At 43.4% G+C, this 20,374-nt stretch overlaps 4 protein-coding genes across 7 annotated transcripts; 1 reads left to right on the top strand and 3 right to left on the bottom strand.

Annotated features, from left to right (window-relative positions):
- Positions 1–1,469: 1,469 nt before the first annotated feature.
- prkra (protein kinase, interferon-inducible double stranded RNA dependent activator) lies at positions 1,470–5,625 on the bottom strand. 2 transcript variants are annotated; one of them, XM_084689029.1, is made up of 8 exons: positions 5,429–5,625; positions 5,063–5,244; positions 4,878–4,959; positions 4,528–4,600; positions 4,284–4,401; positions 4,105–4,199; positions 3,833–3,995; positions 1,470–3,252 (listed from the first exon to the last, which is right to left on the bottom strand). In XM_084689029.1, exons 1-8 carry the CDS (start codon positions 5,485–5,487, stop codon positions 3,095–3,097), a joined length of 930 nt encoding a protein of 309 aa, XP_084545155.1. In that variant the 5' UTR covers positions 5,488–5,625; the 3' UTR covers positions 1,470–3,094. The 2 variants fall into 2 exon arrangements, with proteins under 2 accessions (XP_084545155.1, XP_084545156.1); XM_084689030.1 differs by having other exon boundaries at positions 4,528–4,597; positions 5,429–5,624.
- Positions 5,626–6,016: 391 nt separating this feature from the next.
- LOC146234950 (flagellum-associated coiled-coil domain-containing protein 1-like) lies at positions 6,017–10,580 on the top strand. Its single transcript, XM_084689033.1, has 8 exons — positions 6,017–6,223; positions 6,404–6,465; positions 7,776–7,873; positions 8,102–8,154; positions 8,246–8,342; positions 9,532–9,623; positions 9,717–9,806; positions 10,359–10,580. The coding sequence occupies exons 1-8, from the start codon at positions 6,149–6,151 to the stop codon at positions 10,446–10,448; spliced, it is 657 nt and encodes a 218-aa protein (XP_084545159.1). The 5' UTR covers positions 6,017–6,148; the 3' UTR covers positions 10,449–10,580.
- Positions 10,572–16,163, bottom strand: casp10 (caspase 10, apoptosis-related cysteine peptidase). Of its 2 annotated transcripts, none has more exons than XM_084689017.1 (13): positions 15,876–16,163; positions 15,517–15,800; positions 15,199–15,301; positions 14,928–15,069; positions 14,633–14,706; positions 14,480–14,525; positions 14,344–14,396; positions 14,188–14,200; positions 13,982–14,077; positions 13,154–13,287; positions 12,615–12,762; positions 11,997–12,513; positions 10,572–11,813 (listed from the first exon to the last, which is right to left on the bottom strand). In XM_084689017.1, the coding sequence occupies exons 2-13, from the start codon at positions 15,795–15,797 to the stop codon at positions 11,654–11,656; spliced, it is 1,767 nt and encodes a 588-aa protein (XP_084545143.1). In that variant the 5' UTR covers positions 15,798–15,800; positions 15,876–16,163; the 3' UTR covers positions 10,572–11,653. The 2 variants fall into 2 exon arrangements, with proteins under 2 accessions (XP_084545143.1, XP_084545144.1); XM_084689018.1 differs by having other exon boundaries at positions 12,642–12,762.
- An 81-nt stretch (positions 16,164–16,244) lies between these two features.
- LOC146234948 (protein FAM237A-like) lies at positions 16,245–18,599 on the bottom strand. 2 transcript variants are annotated; one of them, XM_084689035.1, is made up of 3 exons: positions 17,591–18,599; positions 16,740–17,091; positions 16,245–16,535 (listed from the first exon to the last, which is right to left on the bottom strand). In XM_084689035.1, exons 2-3 carry the CDS (start codon positions 17,071–17,073, stop codon positions 16,384–16,386), a joined length of 486 nt encoding a protein of 161 aa, XP_084545161.1. In that variant the 5' UTR covers positions 17,074–17,091; positions 17,591–18,599; the 3' UTR covers positions 16,245–16,383. The 2 variants fall into 2 exon arrangements, with proteins under 2 accessions (XP_084545161.1, XP_084545160.1); XM_084689034.1 differs by having other exon boundaries at positions 16,740–17,121; positions 17,591–18,597.
- Between the last annotated feature and the right edge of the window lie 1,775 nt (positions 18,600–20,374).

Raw genomic sequence — 20,374 nt, 5'->3', positions numbered from 1 at the left:
GTGACACCCCCTGCGCTCAGCTTCCTCCCGCTTACACAACGAGGAGGTTGTAGACCTCTAGAGACCCCTACTGTCTGCTCCACCTACATACAGGAGTCACCAGGGTGTGGGGTGGGGGGCGTACCAGCCTGCTATGGAAAAGGGCCCCAAGTTTGTTTTCTTTTCGTTGAATGTCCCAGCTTACTGTATCGGCAAGTTCTTTAACACAGGTTGTTGAAGCCAAAGATATTCTTTTATTTTGATTGTGTAATTACTATGTCCTTAGTAAATACTGAAAGGAATGTTTTACAAAACATGTTCCATACTGCTGTGGGTTCACTACCATGATGTGGGTCTTTGAAAAAAGTACAGTACATACAGTTGTCATTATTTCAAAGGATTTGGGCTTTAGGATAAATATTTGATGTCTCACTTTGTGTAAGAAAATACACAATGAATTTCAATGTGTGAGATTACCATGAAATTACTGAGCAAGAATTTAAACTAAATCACACATTTGGATGTTTCCTTCAATGGTTTTGTCTTGTCATGTAAGGGGGAAAAAGGGGAGAATGGGTTAAGGTGTTTTACACATTGCAGACAGAGAACAATGACTACTTTGCCTGCAGTGCTAACATAGGAACATACATTATAACCAAAAAGAAGTATATGTTTATTTTATTTACAGAATATGTCAGTTTGTTTCATTCAGTTCACTCCCTCATGACTACTGTAGCCTACATGTTTATCAGCTTCAATTCAGCTTGCTGTGCCTTAACACATTTATTAACTTACCAACACTGACTCGAAACTCCATGCCCTTTACCCTTCCAATACAACATGTTACATTTGTTCTATTTGCAGGCAGAAAAAAGGTGTTTTTGGCATTTTCCAATGATTACATTTAGTAAAGAAAGCACTCCGAAACTGATGATGGTAAAATCACCTTGTTGCGAGCATGCCTGCTAACTTGTGATCCTTCGTTTCCGACGGCAAGTTTACGATGGTTTGGTCTGGTTTGTGACGTATCCACATTTGTCCTCTTTGATTGGACAGACAATGACATTCTATTAATGTTAACACAAATGTCTGTCGTGTAACTGATTAATAAATTAAACTTTGTCCCAGAGCGACCAGAGAAAAATAAATAAACCTGAGACTTCATGTTGCTTTGTTTCGTCACAGTAGGACAGAGACTGTTTGGATCATCTTGGATAGTCTGTTGTTATATCTGCATGTTTAAAAGACATAGCCTGCGAATGAATGTTGCAAATGCCTTACGAAAGGTTTTTGGTTTCTCAATTGGACTTTTATCTTTTACGTTTCGGACTGATGTGAACCACTTCGCCATTTCAGCCGAGTTCTTTAAAAATCCATTCCACGATGGGTACCCTCTAAAGTGCAATTGTATAAGTACATATCTCTCCATGAACACTGTACACTGCTGCTAGGTCTACATAGTGCTTGTATTAATAAAACCATAAAACTCATTTTTGAATGATTTAATGAATGCCTTTATTCCAGTGTGATTAACACCACAGCATTGGGCTGAGGAACACTTCCCGCAGTCTTGCCCTCACGTCCAACAGATGGCGGCAAACCACGGCTCCTACGTTTATCAGTGAATCTTCAACAACAACAAAAAAAGAGTCTCGCAATGCAAGACAACGAGGTCTCAACACGGCTCTACGTAAGGATGTCAGAGGAAAAGCGATGACGCCATCAGTGGCTGGATTGATGACATTTCCAAACTGAACCTTCCTCGTCCCTGGTGTTCTTCACAAGCAGCAAAATCGTCAACAGCTACTGTTCTCCCAGACTGAGACCAGAACCGGAGGAACCTAGACTAACTGAGGCACAGGCCAACATCGCATACTGACACAGAGATATATCGAACATATCTATATATAACCTGCTTGAAGCTAACTCATTTGGCAGTATAGTACTACCACATACAGAACAGCTGTTCTGTAAGTACAGGAGGTTGTCTTGCTGTACTGTGCAAGGACCACTGTTCTGAAATATGTCACTTAATTTAAGAGACGATGGAATACTTGGTGATCCCAGTATCTGCATGATATTTCAGACCAGTCAGTGCATGAAACAAAGCCTTATCCAAACATTCAAACACGCAAGGCAGCTTATCATCATACAAATGTTAGCTGACATTTCATGTAAACATGAAATAATACATGAACAGCAGAAATCACTTTTTCCCCGCTCATTTTTCATAATTACATTGTAGAATGAGCTGGTGTCACCGTGATATAGTCAATGGGGACAGGGTGTATAAAAACATTGGCAGGCAGTAGCCATACATTTTAGTATTGTTCAGGGGAATTATGCACTATTCACACAAACTGTACAACTCTGCATTACTTAAAACATCCCAGTAAAAAACAACATTAAAAACAAAAATTTGTCTTTAAAAGAAACTTTCACACTCACAAAAATGCAAAACACTATAAGCACAAAAACACCATGTAGGCGCACGTATATAATGGTGTTTTGGACTTGTGTATTAAACAGACATATACTCAGAGTACACGTCAAATAAAAACCAAGGTGAAATAAATTGCATGTATATAAAGTGTTTATACACATGACTGTATTGTTCTTTATTTCACATTTTACTCCTCTCTTGCGCGCTGGTCTTAAAAGATACTATTTAATATCCATGTAATAACCCAAATATATTAAACATAGAGACTGGTGGTCTGCTAACTACCGTCTAACTAAAACTGACAATCATTATTCACCCCCACCTGTGACCTAAACCTTCTGGCTCCCCTTCCACTGTCTGACCCTTAACTTTGTGTCTGCCATCTAAATAAAAGCCAACACATCGGGATGGTCCTGTTTTAAGAGCTGCATCTCATCCAAAGGCAAAAATAAATACATGTCAAACTATTTGAGCTATACGCTTGATGTCCCGTTTGTGAACAACGCTGCCAACGACGATCCTTCATTTCCTGTCACGTGAACACTCGCAGCGTCCGTGTGGTGTGAGATGGTGCCTCAGCTGGGTTGTGTGTCCGTGTGTGTGTGTCCCCGTGTGTGTGTGTGTGTGTGTGCGTGTGCGTGTGCGAACCTGCTGTTCCTCTCCATGCCGGGTTCATTTGGAGGTGGCCATGATCTTGACATACTGCAGCGCGCTGTGGGCGGCGTCGTTGTGGGCGTTGCCGCAGGAGATGCCCGTGCCGTGGCACACGGTGACGGGGGCCGTGGACAGCTCTGCCAGGCACTGGTACTGGCCGTTCACCGTCAGCTCATCTGCAAACACCACGCACACGCCGGATAAGAACAGGAAGGAGAATCACAAATCATCAGCGTAACAGACCAGCCTGCATTCATTCTCCCCTCAAGTTTGAAGCCGATGTACTGTATTTGATCAAAGTCCGGAAACAATTTGATATCAAATCATGTACCCCAAATCATAATATGGACAGTAGTAGGTGGCGACTTACAAAAGCACTGATATATATCTATGGTCCAGAGCTTTCCTACTTAGGAAATGTGTGTGACTGGATCACTCAAATGCATTTTCCTACATGGTGGTTAATAAAGTGTTGGTTAATTTGATCTTCTCAAATTGTAGTTGAACACCCCTGATAAGAGCCTATACACTACCCACTATTAGTACATCGCTTTAGATAAAAGCATCTGCTAAATTAATAAAATGTAAATCTACACACATTAGATGGATGCACTGAAGATAACCCTGCTATCTAAAACCTCTCCTAACCTAATTCATTATGCATTCATTATTAATAATGAATGAGACCAAACTGATGCAGCAGCATCAGTCATGATCGAGCGCCGCTTCCTCGTGGACGATCTCAGATCCTCCTACCTATGTCAAAGTAGGTGACCTGGAAGCCCTGTTCTTCAGACAGCTCCAGCAGCATCTGGATGTAGTCTGTGTTGGGGATGCTGAGGGGAGTCCTTCCAAGCAGGGAGATCTTCTCCCCCGACGAGTTTCGCAAATTCTCAAACCGGACGTTGGGCTTTGGAGTCTGGAACCAATGACACACACATACAGTGACACTTTCATTATGTATGAAGTAAACGGAGGGAGTCGTTTGGCGGGGAGTTCCAAACGGTCGGGAAAGTTCTGGAACGTACCCAGGTGATTTCGGGACAACCAGACAGACTTTGGAGCTTTGCCACCATCTTCTCCGCCGCGGCTTTCTTAGCTGCCTTCTTTGAGTTTCCCATCGCTGCGGGAACAGGGCCCACGCGTGACCGACGGACCAGAATAGCGTTCATGCTCACGTCAAACCAACACGTCTCAACGTTCATACCTGTGTCTGAGAGGGACTCCATTCTACAAGTAACAGTGAATTCTCTCTTGTGGGGTGGGCCGGCCTCCATCGTCACAGTGTACTCGGGCAGCCTCCAGCCTTTCTGCAGCGCGAGCTCCTGCAAAACACCAACAATAACAATCACATTTGGGTTTCAATTCTATTCATTTGAATCATGTCAAAAGCAAAGACACAGCCTGGTGTGGTCATGAGCTTACAAGAGCTTATCTCCACCTTCTCCCACCTGTAATATCCCTACTGAGTTGGGCTGGTCAGAGGGATCTGCTATCACACCGTTACAAACGTGTAGACTGCTGCTGGAGGGGAGGACAAAGCAGTATGTAGGAGACGTTACCTCCAAAGTCGTAGCCAATATTACATTCAAGTTTAGCAGTAAGGTACGGAAGGTAGGCCAAATAATATTAAAACACAGCCTAACGGGGGCAATAACAATATCGTCTGTAGGCTATTTGAGACGTCAGTTGATAACGAAGGACCCGTTGTTTGTTATTTCTGCTCAATAAAAACAAATAAACAAAAACAAAAATAAACACTTGTGCTTAATGACACAGACGTTGGTTATAGCGGACTTACGCGACTCCAGTCTCCATTTCCAATAAGTTAAGGGCTGCCTCTGCCGCCTGATGTTTGGCCGCTTTCTTGCTCGAGCCCTGACCTGACAAACAGTGGCACAACTTTAGGCAAGTCTGCATGAACTCGGAAACTACCTCGAGCAACTTTGAATGGGAAAACCACTGGCTTTCCATTGCCCCACTCACCCGTGCAGGATACGTCTCCTATAGTGACGTTAAAGACGAAACTCGGTTGATGCGCCTCCCCCTCCGCCTTCTCCATGGTGTAGACGGGAATGTTGCCAATTTTGGTGCCGTATTCGTGCAGAATTTGTATCGGAGTTTTGCCAGGGCACGGTGGTGTCGGTGAATGTTGTTGAATAACCAAGCTGCACGAAATCATCACCGAACAAATGAGAGCCAAGTTAGACAGATAATTATATGATATATTAGTATTAGTACTAGTACTAGTTTTCTAAACCCCTGATAAATGGATGGAAACAAGTAATTTCAACGCTCAGTTATAACGGCGCAAATGAGCAAGTCTGCTAATAGTACGCTACGATGACAAACCTTGTGTTGTTATTGAGTGTGGTTCTTATTGCTGTCGACTGGTATCCTTCTTGCGACATGGTTTGCGTTAAATATGGAATATGTTTTTATTGCCAAAAAGTAAGACTTTTTGTGGTGCACCACACCAGCACATAAACTACGGGAGACTCTGTGACATCAACATCCAGTTCACAGGTTCATGCGCTTATTTCCGCAAGTTGTATGGGATTCAGTAGGCCTAATGCCGACATACTGCCATCTACTGGTTTAGTAAAACACTGAGATTCGTGGGAAGTAGTTGACATTTTCATATTGCTTTATATAAACAATGTATGGCTTTAAATTATTTAGACTCTGTAATTCTGTATTGCTGGTGGATTACTATGGACTCAACAGAATTTAGAACTCAGGTTTCTTGTATACAGTACCCTATGAGCTCATAATGAGAACAAGGGAGACCTGATCGCATACCGCTGGCCAGCTGTTTTATTCACTGTTATCCAAAACTATGGAATTGTGAGTATCTAGTAGGCCTATATGGGCCTAGTCTTGGCTAGATAAAATATATAATCGAAAGTTTAATTCGATTCACAGACATGTAGGCCTACTGGCCATTTTGGAATGACTAATTTAACAGGAATAGAATAATCACATGCACAGCATGTATCACTTTAGACTATTCCAGTTGGCCGGGACTGTTTGAGTGCCCTTATCTTTTTCAGGCAGGCGGTGATACAGGACATGCAGGAGCAGATGGGGAAGTTGACGGCTCTCCTGAACGATGAACGCCGATCGCATCAACACAGCTGCCGCGCGGTGTGCCAATCTGTTGATTCACAATGTCCATTTAGCAGACTTTTTATCCGAAACGATGTCGAGCAGACCTTTGAGCTGCAGTCAAATGCTCGACCACAGATACTCTGACGCCACACGCGCACTTTAGTTATGCGGCTGACCGCTGCCCGGTCCTTCTAACATCCCGTCTCTGTCTGACAGCTGCTGGATGAGGCTGAGAGGCGGGCGGAGAGAGTGAGGCTACAGCAGCAACAGGAGATAGAGTAGGTGTCTCCCATGAATCATGATTGGGCCGGATTAAGACAATGGCCTTTAGGGGCTGCAGCCCTGGGACTCGCCACCTGAGGGCCACAGGTTGCCCGAAGTCGAGTGAGTCAACGGCACCGCGCATAACATTAGAAAAATTCAGAGTGAAAACACAAATAATGCGCGAAAAATGTCCGGTCAAAGAAAGCATGAGTGGGTCCAAAAAAAGAAAATTACAAACTTTAAAACATAAGATCGTCAGAATTACGAAAGAAGACTCCAAAATTAACAAATATATGGAGTGCTGCAACAAATCCGCCGGCTAGTCATCCTGCTGCTGCTGCTGCCTCTGCGGCAGATCTAGCAGATGACTTTACCGACTAACTAGCGCAGTTTGTGCATTTCTCCCGAGTTGCCCTCTCACTGACCCATAAACACCGAGAAACCTACTTTCATTAATACGGGAGAGGCATCTCCAAAGTGTTTTCCCAAAAGTACATTGCCCGTTAGTAGGCTAATGCCAGTGGGGAGAGGTCATTCTCAGGAATTATTAATAAGCATAGACTGAGGACATCAATGTGCGAGGACAGACTGAACAATTTGACTTTAATGTCAATAGAGAATGACATACTGCGCCAACTGGACTTGGAAGAGCTCATTGATTAGTTTGCATTGAGAAAGAGCAGAAAACGGGCCTTTTAATATCACTGATGTGATGGTGAGTCACATGTTTGTTCTATGTTAGGCCGCGGCTGCCAACACTCAACATGGCTCCATTATTGTAAAATAGTTTTTTAAATAGCTTGTTTGTATGTAAGCTAATTCAAATGCTTTCCACCCTGGAGATTGTATATCTGACTGTCTGCCTTCTTGTGTTTGGGTTTTTGAGTAACCTATAATGGTCATTCCCTGCCTATTTAGCCTTATTTTTGGTTTTGAATTAGTGGAAATATGTATACATTTACATTATTGGTTTATGATTGTCTACAGTGTAACCTATTACACACGTAGATTTTGTCCTTGGCTTTAAACTGATCATATTTATAGAGTGGCTCTGTGGACTTTTAAAGCATGTGTCAGTGCACCTGGCGTGGGTTTGTGTGCGTGTCATGATGTGCGTTGGGGGCGATATAGGGGCCTCATTCTGGTAATTAGCCCCAGGCCTCAAAATGTTTTAATCCGGCCCTGCCCACGATTACAGGTTGCAATTCAGGTTTCATTCAGAACGAAACAAACCTTCTACAATGTAAGTTAACAAAGTGATTTAGAATGTTTTTGAATGAGACGGATGAGGAGGAGGTTGTTTGAAAGGTTCTCGGTCCTCCAGGCAGCTTTTGCAGGTTCACAGATCTGAGATCAATGCTGTGGTGGCCCTCCATGCAAAGACTCTAGAGGACGACCGGCTCTGTACAGAGGAGAGATATGGTACCCCTATGACGCTCTCGCACACACAGACAAACAGACGCACACACACCACACACACACACACAGACAGAAAGACACACACACATGAGAGCACACACACAGAAACACACACAGACAGTATTCGGGGATTGAATGACTTTCAGTTGGTGGACACCTTTGACACAATCTCCTAATGAGCCACTCCTTAATTACTCTGACTGAACTCTAACCCTGTTTTTACTTTAATAGCTCTGTTGGAGAAAGATTACGACTTCCTCAAAAGCTCCTTCCGCACGTATAAGGTGAGTCTTAGGGGGAGCATCCTCCTCTGTGTTGTCAATGAAAGTCTTGGTATTGTTTTTGTGGCTGTGATTGTGCCACGCTCGCCTCCAGGAGAGCATCTGTGAGGAGATGAGGAGCAGCTGGGTGAAGAAGGAGAGCGTCTGGAAGGAGGAGCAGGGGCAGAACCTGAGGGAGTGTCTGAGGAACGGTGCGCTTCTAGAAGGCCGTGACCTTGAGAGGTCGTGTGTCTGTATAAGAGCTGTAAGAGAAGTCAGAACTCAGGTTCTAAAAAATAGAGTGAAGGTTATATTAACTACTGGTAACAGCATAGCAATACCTATAGCCAGGGCTGGACTGGGACAAAATAATGGCACTGACATTTTTGCTCAGACCGGCCCACCGCAATTGGTCGGTCGGTCGGTCGGTCAGACACCTGCTCCTCTGACTGACAGGTGCCATGGCCAGTCATCTCTCTTCCATGTTCCATGTTCACCTGTGGTTGCAAACTGTCAGGCACTGTAGGCTTAGAAACTGAAGCTACAGCACTAAACATGTCGGTTATTTTTTACATGTTTTACATGTTTTTGCCCGCAGCTTCTCCACAGTCCCCTTGCTCTTGTGCTTTTGTTTATCTATCCTGAACCACAAATTTTTGTCTCTGAGCCACTGCACCTGACACAAGAAACATAGGGGGAGGGGTGGAGCCTGTTAAGAGATGTGATTGGGCCAGCCCAGTGTCAGTATGGAAAATGAACCAATGGGCCGCTGTCCCTGCTTTATGGGCCGGTCATTGGCCAATTTTTAAGTTTATGGAAAAAAAAGATTTATATACAGTATTTATTAAATATCATATCGGCATCAAGTGTGTCGGCCCACCGGACGTTTTACCGGTATGCCATTTACCAGTCCAGGCCCGACTATGGTAAAAGCCTTGCATGTAAATAGGAATTGCGATGTATGTTATTTTGTGTTAGTGTTATATAGGTTGTTACAAAAGTGTAAGAGGGTACAGTATGGGGGAGGGTGTAAGGGGTAAGTTAATGTTGCAAAGGGTTCGTTGAAAGATGTGTACAAAACAATATCAATGTTAACATCCACTTACTCCTAGAAAGCCCAACCTCCTTCATAATAAGTTTAGCAGTGTAACTACATAGCAGTTCCTGTGTCGTTAAGAAGCTCTTAACACTAAGAGTTTCTTAGGAGCGTTCTAAGAGTGTTCTTAGAGCGCTCTAGAACGCTCTTAGAACGCTCTTAAGAAGCTCTTAGCCTTAAGAGCTTCTTAATGAATCTGGGAAACGCGGCCAATATTGGTACTATCGGTATTGCTGTGTCACATTGTAGTAAATCTAACCTTAATGTAAGGTTTTGCCATATATGTGTTCATCCCATCTGAACAGCACAAGAGCTGTTGGACAAAAGTAAACAGGAGAAAGACCAACACAGAAAAACATTTGAGGCTGAGATTGCCAAGCGCGAGGAGGAGATACAGGTCAGGTGAAACTGTGGTGAGATAACATTTGACTTTGATCTGGAGGGATAATTAGCCTTTGTACTGAAGGAGAGTTTGTGTGGCGTTCTCCAGGCACTAGGCAGTGAGCTGACTGAAAAGGATGTAACCATCAACTTGCTGCAAAGTACTCTTCACCAAACCCAGCAGCAGCTGGACACAGTGGTGAGTCTGCCTGCGTGCGGAGATGCTCTCCGTTCAGCCTGGGAACCTCCAAGAGCTCTGCTCTGGGCCTCTCTGATCTGACCCTGCTCACAGTAATCTGCTCTGGGCCTCTCTGATCTGACCCTGCTCACAGTAATCAGCTCTGGGCCTCTCTGATCTGACCCTGCTCACAGTAATCTGCCCTGGGCCTCTCTGATCTGACCCTGCTCACGGTGCTCTGCTCTGGGCCTCTCTGATCTGACCCTGCTCACAGTAATCTGCCCTGGGCCTCTCTGATCTGACTCTGCTCACAGTAATCTGCTCTGGGCCACTCTGATCTGACCCTGCTCACGGTGTTCTCTCAGGAAGTCAGATAGCTGAGCGGTTAGAGAATCAAGCTATTAATCAGAAGGTTGGCGGTTCGATTCCAGCCCAAATGCAAAATGTGTCGTTGTGTCCTTGGGCAAGGCACTTCACCCTACTTGCCTCAGGGGAGTGTCCCTGTACTTACTGTAAGTCGCTCTTGATAAGAGTGTCTGCTAAATGACTAAATGTAACTCTGTGTCACGGCAGACCTTTCAGCTGTCTGACATGGGACCTGGGGTGCACCGGCCCGGGCAGAAGCAAGTGATGGAGCTTCCTCCAAGTCCAGGATCCCTGTAGTGCTGCTGGTCCTGGTCTGTGGAACTGCTTTCCTCGTCAGTTTTATGCGTTAAACATGATGTCTTTAATTTGAAAGTGTGTGGCATTACAAATATGTTTGAAACAAAACGGCACAAGTCACAATTTTCATTTGTCATATTCATTGTATTTATTGCACAAATTTGTCTTTGAGATTACAATGCTGATGGAATACTACAGGGAGGTTCAGTACCAGTCCTAGCGCATTTGGCGCCCTAGGGAGGTTAGTGTTTGTCTTACACTGTAGAAATGTGTTACAGTAAACCCTTTTCACAGTTTTCCCCCCACTAATAATGTACATATTTTCCCTGTATTTCAAAACAATAAACTATTTATTGAAATATGTCATGAAATTTAACAAAAAATATAGTACAAATTAAGTATTCTTAAATGACAAAAGTAGATGCCTTTTCTGTAATTTTACAAAAAATATATTTTGTTATTTTAATATGTCACTTTTAGGAACATTAAAATACTGTTAATGATACAGTTAAAAACTTGAAATGGAAAAATATATATGAGAAAATAAAGAAATATCTAGGATGGGAACCACCAGTTTTAGAACTAGTATTATTACACAGCTGTTCTTAACGCTGTAGAAAGCCAACCTTCCCAACGTTCTGCGGTCTGATATATTCTGATAACAGACCGTTGCTATGAATAACAGACCGCTGTCAAGGAAAGTGGCCTTTTTGCTTCTGATTCACGTCTTTCGTAGCATTCCGCAAGTAGTCCGGTAACCTTTCAACCCCAGCGTACTCCGTTGCTTAGCGACGTCAGCTGATATTAAGCCTTAAGAATGTTCAACGTCTATGAAGTTCAACGTCTTTGGCGAACTATTTCTCTGCTGATCAACACTACGATTGGTAACAAATACATTGTAAAAAGACACACTGTGTTAAGTAATTTTGTTGGCAAGTAGCCGTGTAATTAGGGATAATGTATAGAACGCTTCGCGTCGGGGTGCTGTTCGCCCTGTCGGGGCTTATTTTCACGATAATGACCGGCGTTCTATACATTATCCCGTACGTATTATAGGAAGGAAAATTACTGTATTTTTAAATTTTATCTATGTCTTTAATCTTACAGTAATTTTCTGTTTTTCAACAGATATTTCCAGGCATCCCTGCCTTTTTCCCCTTTTTTAACAGTGTAGCCAAACCACCAGCTAACTATTACTTTTCAGATCAGTTTGAGGGGGGGGGGGGGTGGTCAGGAATGGGGAAAACCACCCTTTTCCTGAGAGAGAACGCAGGCTCCGGCATCTGCTTCCTAGAACCGTAAACATCTGTCATCTTGCTGACGTCATCATTCACCTTGGTCAGGATGGACACCAAGTCCACACCACTGGTCACAGAGAGAGAGAGAGAGAGAGAGAGAGAGAGAGAGAGAGAGAGAGAGAGAGACAGACAGACAGAGAGAGAGAGAGAGAGAGAGAGATATACATTTACTTTAGACCGATGCTTTATTCTGTAACAACACACTGTCCTGTACCGCCCGTTAAAACCAATCCCATCTCAGCGTGCTCACCTTGGTACCATCTGGATGAGGTTTTGGCATAGCGACTGTATGTACCAGGTACCTAGTTTCCTGTCTCTGAAAGAGGCAAAGTCGGATACAGTAGCCATGCCTATCAGGAAGTCAGCGTCCGAGGCAATAGAGTCCCTGGGCACCCTGGCGTCACAGCAGAGGGAGTCCCCAGTGGGATCAGAGAGGGACGGGGGGGCGTCAGACTCGAGGGGCACCGGCTGCTGCTCCAGGGTGCCCTGGCAAGCCTGGACGAAGAACATCTTGGGTTTCCCCCTCAGCGTGGAGCTCAGCAGACCGTTGAAGGGTTGGGTGATCTCCCTGAGTCTCACCGTGGAGCCGTCCACCCCGTAGACACAACGCTCCATGCCGTGGCTCAGGACACAGCACACCAGGCAGTCCACCTGACTGTGGTCCCTGGAGGCCAGCTCACGCAGCACGGACAGCATGCGCTCCCTGCTGCAGTCTCGCTCTATCAGGACCCGAAAGCCAAGCCACTCAAACACGCTCCTCAGGCTTTCTGCCACACACACACACACACACACACAGTGTATAAATGTAAATGACTAAATGTTGAATGTAAATGTATAAAGAAGGTAATCAAATGTATTTCTTCCAAACCTAAAATCAAAAAGGAAAAGATTTTACGTTCATCAACCAGTGTTCCCTCTCGGTTCTTAAGCTTGAGTGGAGATTGGGTGAAGTCTTCATTGTTAATGATGAGGCAGAAACCCATCTTTCCTCTCCTCATGGGGTACGTTTCTAAACCCTGTACATGTACATCAACGGTGGTGAACAGTTGTGTGTTTATAGGTCAACGTTTCATTCATTAATGACTTCATTTAAGTAGTCTAATCGATAAAAAAGCATGCGCTGATATGCATTTAAGTCAATTGAGGCCTTTTAAAACCACAATGTAAAAACTGAAACATCACAAGGGTTTGGAGAAATGGGGGAGTGCAATGTTGGGTGAATATGATTAATATGGACAGTAGCAAATGAACATTCTCAGTGAGATCTTTCCAGTGCCAAAAGGACACAACTTAAGTCATAATAAATAGGTTGTAATTCAATTACAATTGAACGGCTTGGCAGTAAGAGTGGGGCTTTGGGCAAAATGTGTTTAGGTTCTTCTGTAAAATCTGATATAACATACTTACGCCGTGGCTTGTTTGGGTCGGAGCCCTTGAATTCAGTCCTAAAGGCACCTCTGTAGCTGTGTTTCCAGTCTGTGATAGTCCTGGGCCAAGGTTTCTCCTAGCACTGCTGGAGATGGCAGGAGAGTCATTGTTCCCTATAAGAGAGATCACGCGGCTATGTTGACATGGAAATCCCCAAGGTAGTAATGTAAAAAGTATTTAGGACAAAGTACAATAAAGCAGTAAAATATTTTTGGGATCCAGGCGATGTTCCGGAGCAAACAACAACTTTCTGTGTAACAGGTTTAAGTTGAATATGTTCTTCTGTCACAGTTGATATTGCGCCACTTGTTATGTTGAGCTTCGATAAGAGTTTCGATACTGTGTCCTCTGAGTCACTGACCAAAACTAAATAAATGATTGTGGAAAAAAAAAAAACAACAGGAACCATCCCCCTCCCATCAGCATTGGAGTGCATATCAATGATAACTTCAATTGTAAAACCAACTGCAGTAGCCTGGTAAACAAGGCTCACCAAAGGCTGTACTTTCTGAGGAGGCTCAGACGGGCTGGTTTGGGAACCACAGTCCTTACATGTTTTTACAGGAGAGCATTCTCACCTCGTGTGTCACAGTGTAATATGAGAACTGCTCTGGTACAGATAGGAAGACCCCGTAGGGTGTGTTTAAGACAGCAGAGAAAATGATTGGGCGTAGTCTCCCGGCAATCAGTGACACATACATCACCAGATGCAGGACTGGGGTAACCAGCCCCTCTGGCTTCGTCCCAAAAGCTGTCAGACTTATTAACTCTGCCACACTCCAGGACTGGAGAGGTCATAGAACTAACCTTGGCTGTTGGCACTTGCGTTGTCCTCATTGGTACTTAGACACTCCAGTGTATCAGAAAGTCTCCCAATGGTGGAACCTTGGACGATTGGAATATCTGACAGAGACAGAACAAAATGACCAGGAATGCGTTTGTAACCTTTGTTCTGTTCTGTCCATTTCAGAAAGAGAAATGTGTGTGCTCACATGCTTTATCTAGGGACTTACCTAGTGAGATGTTCTGAGGAAGAAAGAGAGAACATTACTTCACAGGTTAATGGTTTGTTCCTGTGTTCTTAAATACAGATGGTGTGAATATAGTGTGTAATGTAGCTTTAGTGTACTGTACCATCTTTATAGCATATACAGATAGTGTTGACTGACCTGAGCTGAAATACTCCCATAAATGGAAGGTGGCAAAAGAGGTTCCACCGATCCTGCCACAAACAAAAACAGGAAGTGAATAGAGCAACAACAACTTAAAACGATAGAACGGACATGTAGGCAAATGATTCACTACCAAATTCTCCATATGAGGCGGGTCTTTCAGGGGCCTTAGTGGAAACCTTAGTGGAAATGCAATGAAATGGAAAAGCCCTTAGTCGTCATGTCTCATGAGAAAAAGTGTCTGTCGTGTCATGGGAAGATGGGATGATCAGATAAAGGTACCTACCTGGTGTCCGGGTAAATAGTCAGAAGCCGACCTACGTCTGATCCGGTCAAATTCTGTCTGTTCAGTCACAGGGCCTTTACACGGATGATAAACCCTGAATAAATGTGTCTTGCAACAGTAAGTCACGTAGTCTAAGTATAGGATAAGATAACAGTTTGTGTTTCCTTATTTACATGGTAGGGTTTCCCAAAAAGTGCTTAGTCACTTTTACGGAGACACTTAGTCATCCATTCCTGCCAAGTCAGAGCCGTGAGGCTAGACACTCGTAAACAAGCTAAATGATTGCAAATCTTACTATTCTCCCTTGCTGTCACAAACTGATCGATCTTTTTCTTCAGCATTGGAACGACTCTCTCAATAATTGTATTCAGAAGATCTAGATTTGTGCTGCTCAGGCAATCCTTGTGCTCCATCTCCAGAAAGACTCCCAAAGTCGTCTGAAAATTCACAGACAAACTTGTCAACTGTATGAACTTCTGAGATTAGTAGGCTAGCCCAGGCCTTATGCCTATATACTTGCCTGAACATGTTACACCTATTCACAATGATAATAAAATTAGGCTCACCAGAGATTCCAGTTTTCTTCGAGGTAGACTATCAGTCAAAAGGAACTTGATTTCCTTCAACTCATCTTCTGTTATATTTTCAGACAAATCATACAGCATATGTCTGTAATTGATAATGCACATGTTTTTTTTGTGTTTTTTTCCTATTTTTAAACGCCATGTATGCCAACATAATCTCCTTTTCAATTAGGGTGTGGTAATTACTTGGTTATGTGTTATTATTATATGGGTTATGTGGTATTCATGTGGTTCCGACTATATAACCATTTACAAGTTTTAGGTAAAGTTGAGTAATACATAGGCTACTGTATAGCTTACCTGTATGGGGAAATTAAGGATCTAGTTTTAGGCAGTAGGTCACCGAGATTAAGTTCACGGATGAGGGGTCGACGCTGGATGGTGTCGAGCAATTCAACCAGCAGGTCAGGCTGCTGCGCTGATAACAAGCCTTTATCCGACAGCAGAGAGAACAGTGTCCTGGCCGTAGACACCGACTGTAGGTCCTTTTTCAGTAGATCAGTGCAAAGAAACACTAGCGATTGAACCTCATCAGAATTTAGAGCGTGATCTGCCTTAAGTAGTTGGTTTTGGTGATCCATGTTCTGAAACAGTAATAGTCACGGTCAAGTTGGTGATGTCCCGATGAATAAAGCTGCTATAGGGTCGAATGAACTTACCTTACAACTTCCTTATCCTATATAGAAGGCTTCGCCAAATCCACTACGTTAAGGCAGATGAGCGAATGAGTTTCAACACATTAGATGACAATAAGAACATTACATTACAATCATGTTTACACGAAGACCACGCAGAGTGCTAGTCCGTGTCTACTTCATGAAACGGAAATAGCAAATCGAAACTACATGCTATCAAAGTTGGCCCATTGGAGAGGCAATGGAGGCATATCAGCGTTTCAGTTCCATCTTCCAATTGTAAATTTAGATACGTCATTTTTTAGGGCGGATTTTTTTTGTTGAAAAACCCGAGACAAGTCGTGAGTCTGAAGAACTCTCGGAAATACAGAACAACTCTGGTCCAGATAAATGTGCTTTCTTTTTTTTCTTTTTTTTTCTTTTTTTATTCAAGAGTGGAAATAGGCCTACAGGTCTACATAACCAGCACCCGCAGGTTCACTATCACTGAAAGACAGATCATGCGTAGAAAAGTGTAACAGTATAACAATATTTATATTTTGGATTTTTTCTTCTTGTCCTTGGAATGCGTGATTATGTGACGTAGAATGCCTGAGCCCGTGCGCTGCACCTGGACACTGAGCAGGCTCTGGGAGGATTCCTTCAGCTTGGACGAATTCGTCTTTGAATCCTTCACAAATGATTCTATAGCAAACAACCAAACGCATACACACACACACGCGCGCGCGCACACACGTTATATACGTCACAGTGTTTTGTTACATTGCAATTGCAATTACAAATACTTGGCAAAGTAATCTATCAACATTTTAGCACATTTAAAATTAAGCAAATGAACCAGACTCACAAGGGAGAGGGGCTCTAACGCATCTGTCTAAAACCACTTACTGTCAGTGATAAGCGAGTGCATAGCGGTGATCTGCTCCCGGGGCCAGGATAACTGTCGCCTCCCAAGTCCGTGGGTCCTGGACAGGATGCAGTCCACGTAGGTGTCCCAGAAGACCTGGGCAAGGTCCCAGAACAACGCCGAGTGTTTCCTATTGTCCGACGCCTTGAGGAACACCATGAGGTTCCAGAAGGCTGGCACCGTGTCAGCGATCCTGGGCGAGCGCATCTCCAGCAGGCGGCCCGAGGAGGACTCCCAGCACTGCGGGTCGGCCTGGTTCAGAGTCAGGGGGTCCACCTGGCCCGGCCTCTGGCCCTGGAGAGGAACCACACACATCCAGCCCACAAGCAACAGCTTTGCGAGGAGAAAGATGAGGGTGTACATCTGCGTTAGAAAGAATGACACGTTTTAAAGTAATTCACACTGATTGACCTTTTCATTCAAAATATAATTAGGCAGCCATCCATTATCTTGATATACTTTATATTTCATACATACAACACCTGTTATAGTAGGCTGATTAAAATAAGTAAACTTCATCACCTTCATGAATGTTATTAATAGAATATTGAATATCATATGGAACGGTGTAAGTTTTCTGTAGATATAATCTGGATATTTCTATATAAGATTTTACATTATCTACATTCTAGATTACTTTATTTGACATGTTAACAACAGATACAACATGTGTATTCTGAAATGATCCACAACAATAAACATCCATAGGGTGTAAATATCCTAAGAATAAATTGATGCACAAAATCTGAACTAAAGAAATAAAGATGTTCTTTCACGTTAATATAGGCGGTTGACGATTCAAAACTCCAACAATTACAAAAGTGTCGCTTACCTTGAGGAGAGTGGTGTAGTTTGTGTAGCTGATAACTACAGCATCTGTTTGCTGTTTGAACGACGTCAGTGTCTTTCCATTAACTGCCAGGCAGGCAGACAATGGGAGTATTTAAGCAATCCATGATGACTGATGAAAGTCGGTCAGACACGTAAGAATGTTGTACAAGGTACCTTTAACATAGCTACATACTGGACTTTATATTCACTTTGATGGAAATATGATGAATAAACTACAATGATGTGCACAGGCCTGAGTGTGGCTATCTGCTTGCCCAAATCAAAAAGAGAATTTGGACCCACATGTTACACGACGAAGCAACAAAAAAAAGTAAGTTACCAATAAGGCAAGACTTTAGTTTAAGATTGTCGTCGACCAATTTTGTGTAAAATAGTTAATAACACTAGAAGAAGCAGAATAAAATGCTTTAAGTTCAGAACCCTTAGATAACAAATAACAGCTTAGGGGCTCTTACCATGTTTTTTCTGTATGCATAATGTTTGATTTATGTTTGTTTGAATGTTTGAACGGGTTTCAAACACACACACACACACACACACACAAATCATATATTCATTAAAACTTATTTCAATAATAGTTTTCCTGTACACCTGTTGGGGGCCTCGTTACGCAAACTTGATTGGCGCGTATTTGCAGGCTTGACGAAACGTTTCCACCGCTGCGAGGACAAGCCATTGGGACACAGCAGGAGACGGCCACTTTGTATGGCTACCTCAGAAATCCCAAAAAAACCCATTGAAAGTACAGTAAACACACCGTAAATACAGTTGGTGTGCCGACGACTGTTGTATCTCCTAATGCTTTTAGTGAAATGCCACACGCAGGACTGATTACAGGCGTAGAGAAAGGCCACTGCTAAGTGTCGAGTTGGCTTGTCACTTCGGCCGTTCGATGACGCATTGATGTGTTTTTTATTTAGGAACTCTTCCCTGTGTGGATCATTAACCGTCTCATTCATTCAAAGAACGCAATTTCCTCTGTAAAATGTGTGACGTTGAAGTTCAGAGCTTAATGTTAAAGTACTTATAGCAAAAAGTTTCGAGACAAAAGAATTTCAGCTAAAGAAAGGCTGTGCTTTCCCTATAGTGTTCATTAATGACCGGTATAAATACAGGTCATAAAATCATGGGGAAATGTTCATTTCTCAACAAGCATTCCTGAACAATCTGCCAAGACAATCTCACACACTCGAACAGCACACCACCTATTTATGAAGTGAATTATGACGAGCTTGGCAAACCACTCATGCACTTATAGGAAACACAGAAGTCCTTAGATAAAATACTTTAGTAGTTTATTCATCGGTCCAACTGTACATGATGCAGTGCTGAGAGGGACACAAGATGATGACTAACATGGAGGTTTACACGATGCCAGTGCTGAGGCAGCACCTGGAACACACCAACTTTCATCAGCTGGTCTGGAAAAAAAAGTCCTGTGATAAGATTCTTCGTAGGCCTTGACACACGGGTCTGATTAGAAACGTCCGGTTAGACTGGTTGAAAAACACACGAAAAATCTCTTTTTTTTATCGTTCACCGATTCCACAAATGTAAAAGGATGCTGTTGCGCTTTTCATTTGGAAATATTAATTAAATTCAGCATTATCTTCTTATTTTCAGTGCTTTGAAGCAAAATGTAATGAGGTGGGAGTGGCCAAATACAAAAAGTTGGTTGATTGGCAGAGGTTTTGTATTTCCATGTTTATATCGATATCATTATTACATGTATTAACCCATACGTTTGTGCGATATCTTTCTTTGCATAGTAAATGAAAGTTAAATGTTTTGTTGGTTGACATGCACCTATCTTTTGTAGCATATTTTTCTTACAGATTTTTGGGTTCTCCCGTATAGAATTATAAGCCCACTATTAGTGAATGCATGCAGCGTATCAGTACAGCTGAACTTGATTCCTAGAATGAGTTCATGAGAGCCACAAGGCCAAGCCAGTATAGTGGGTGTTGATGAAGGGGTGTTGGAGAGTCCTGGTTGGACAGACTGTCCCAGCCACAGGGGGGTAGAGGCACCGCTGGGTGCAGACAGAGGGGAAAGTGCTCTGTGCGCAACAACATCCATATGTTCACGTGATTGGTTCTTTGGCTTTTGATTCACTATGGGAGGGGAGGGCAAAGGGGACAACGTGACCTTCATCCGTACATCGTAGCAGGGTCTCTGTTTCGTCGTTGCGACTGGCCCGCGACTGGGGCTGCAACAACCTTCAGAAATGACCCCCTGACCCCTGATCTGAACCCCTTGCTCTGTTTTCTCGAATCTGACCTTTGACCTCTACGCTGGGTGAATATAGCATGTGTAGCATGTGGTTAATTTGCGCAACACCTAATAGGCAGCATATAATATTGTCATGTAATCCATAGCATTTTGGCCAAAATCATAGAGTTGCGTTGATTTCCATTAACATTGCCAAAAACACCCGCTATACAACATGCTTAAAGATAAAAGAAAAAAAAAAAAAAGTTTGTGTCTGTGTGTTAAATGATATGTTAGAATTCTGAACCTGAACTCGGTGTCTTCTTGTATGTACAGTCTTGCCCTGTGTGTCCAGTGTCCACTCACTGTGGTCTGCAGCGCCCATTCAGGGCCCAGCATTCAGTCACCCCCCCTCTCCAGGTCACCTCTGGGGAGGTGTGACACCTCTGGGGAGGTGACCCCTGGAGAAGACCCCTGGAGAAGACCCCTGGAGGTGACCCCTGGAGGTGACCCCTGGAGGAGGGGCTGTTCAAGGTCACCACAGGACTCCAAC

This window comes from Hypomesus nipponensis, chromosome 23 (genome assembly GCF_054491055.1).
Source record: "Hypomesus nipponensis isolate SF chromosome 23, ASM5449105v1, whole genome shotgun sequence".
In the NCBI taxonomy this organism is placed as follows: Eukaryota; Metazoa; Chordata; class Actinopteri; order Osmeriformes; family Osmeridae; genus Hypomesus; species Hypomesus nipponensis.
Note: the sequence above shows the minus strand (reverse complement) of the source record. Positions and strands in the feature narration are given on the sequence as shown.

Bases quoted from the DNA above. Each gene is read 5' to 3' on its own strand.
- casp10 (XM_084689017.1), bottom strand. From the start codon at position 15,797: ATGGATCACCAAAACCAACTACTTAAGGCAGATCACGCTCTAAATTCT. The intron at 15,070-15,198 runs GTGAGCCTAATT...GTGAATTTTCAG, and splicing joins GAAGAAAACTGGAATCTCTG to ACGACTTTGGGAGTCTTTCT. The intron at 13,288-13,981 runs GTTAGTTCTATG...TCTCTCTTATAG, and splicing joins CGCAAGTGCCAACAGCCAAG to GGAACAATGACTCTCCTGCC.
- LOC146234948 (XM_084689034.1), bottom strand. From the start codon at position 17,121: ATGTACACCCTCATCTTTCTCCTCGCAAAGCTGTTGCTTGTGGGCTGG. The intron at 16,536-16,739 runs GTAAGTGGTTTT...TGTTTGCTATAG, and splicing joins GCACTCGCTTATCACTGACA to AATCATTTGTGAAGGATTCA.
- LOC146234950 (XM_084689033.1), top strand. From the start codon at position 6,149: ATGCAGGAGCAGATGGGGAAGTTGACGGCTCTCCTGAACGATGAACGC. The intron at 6,224-6,403 runs GTGTGCCAATCT...TCTGTCTGACAG, and splicing joins ATCAACACAGCTGCCGCGCG to CTGCTGGATGAGGCTGAGAG. The intron at 7,874-8,101 runs GTACCCCTATGA...TTACTTTAATAG, and splicing joins CTGTACAGAGGAGAGATATG to CTCTGTTGGAGAAAGATTAC.
- prkra (XM_084689029.1), bottom strand. From the start codon at position 5,487: ATGTCGCAAGAAGGATACCAGTCGACAGCAATAAGAACCACACTCAAT. The intron at 5,245-5,428 runs GTTTGTCATCGT...GATTTCGTGCAG, and splicing joins ACACTCAATAACAACACAAG to CTTGGTTATTCAACAACATT. The intron at 3,996-4,104 runs GTACGTTCCAGA...CATTGGTTCCAG, and splicing joins GTTGTCCCGAAATCACCTGG to ACTCCAAAGCCCAACGTCCG.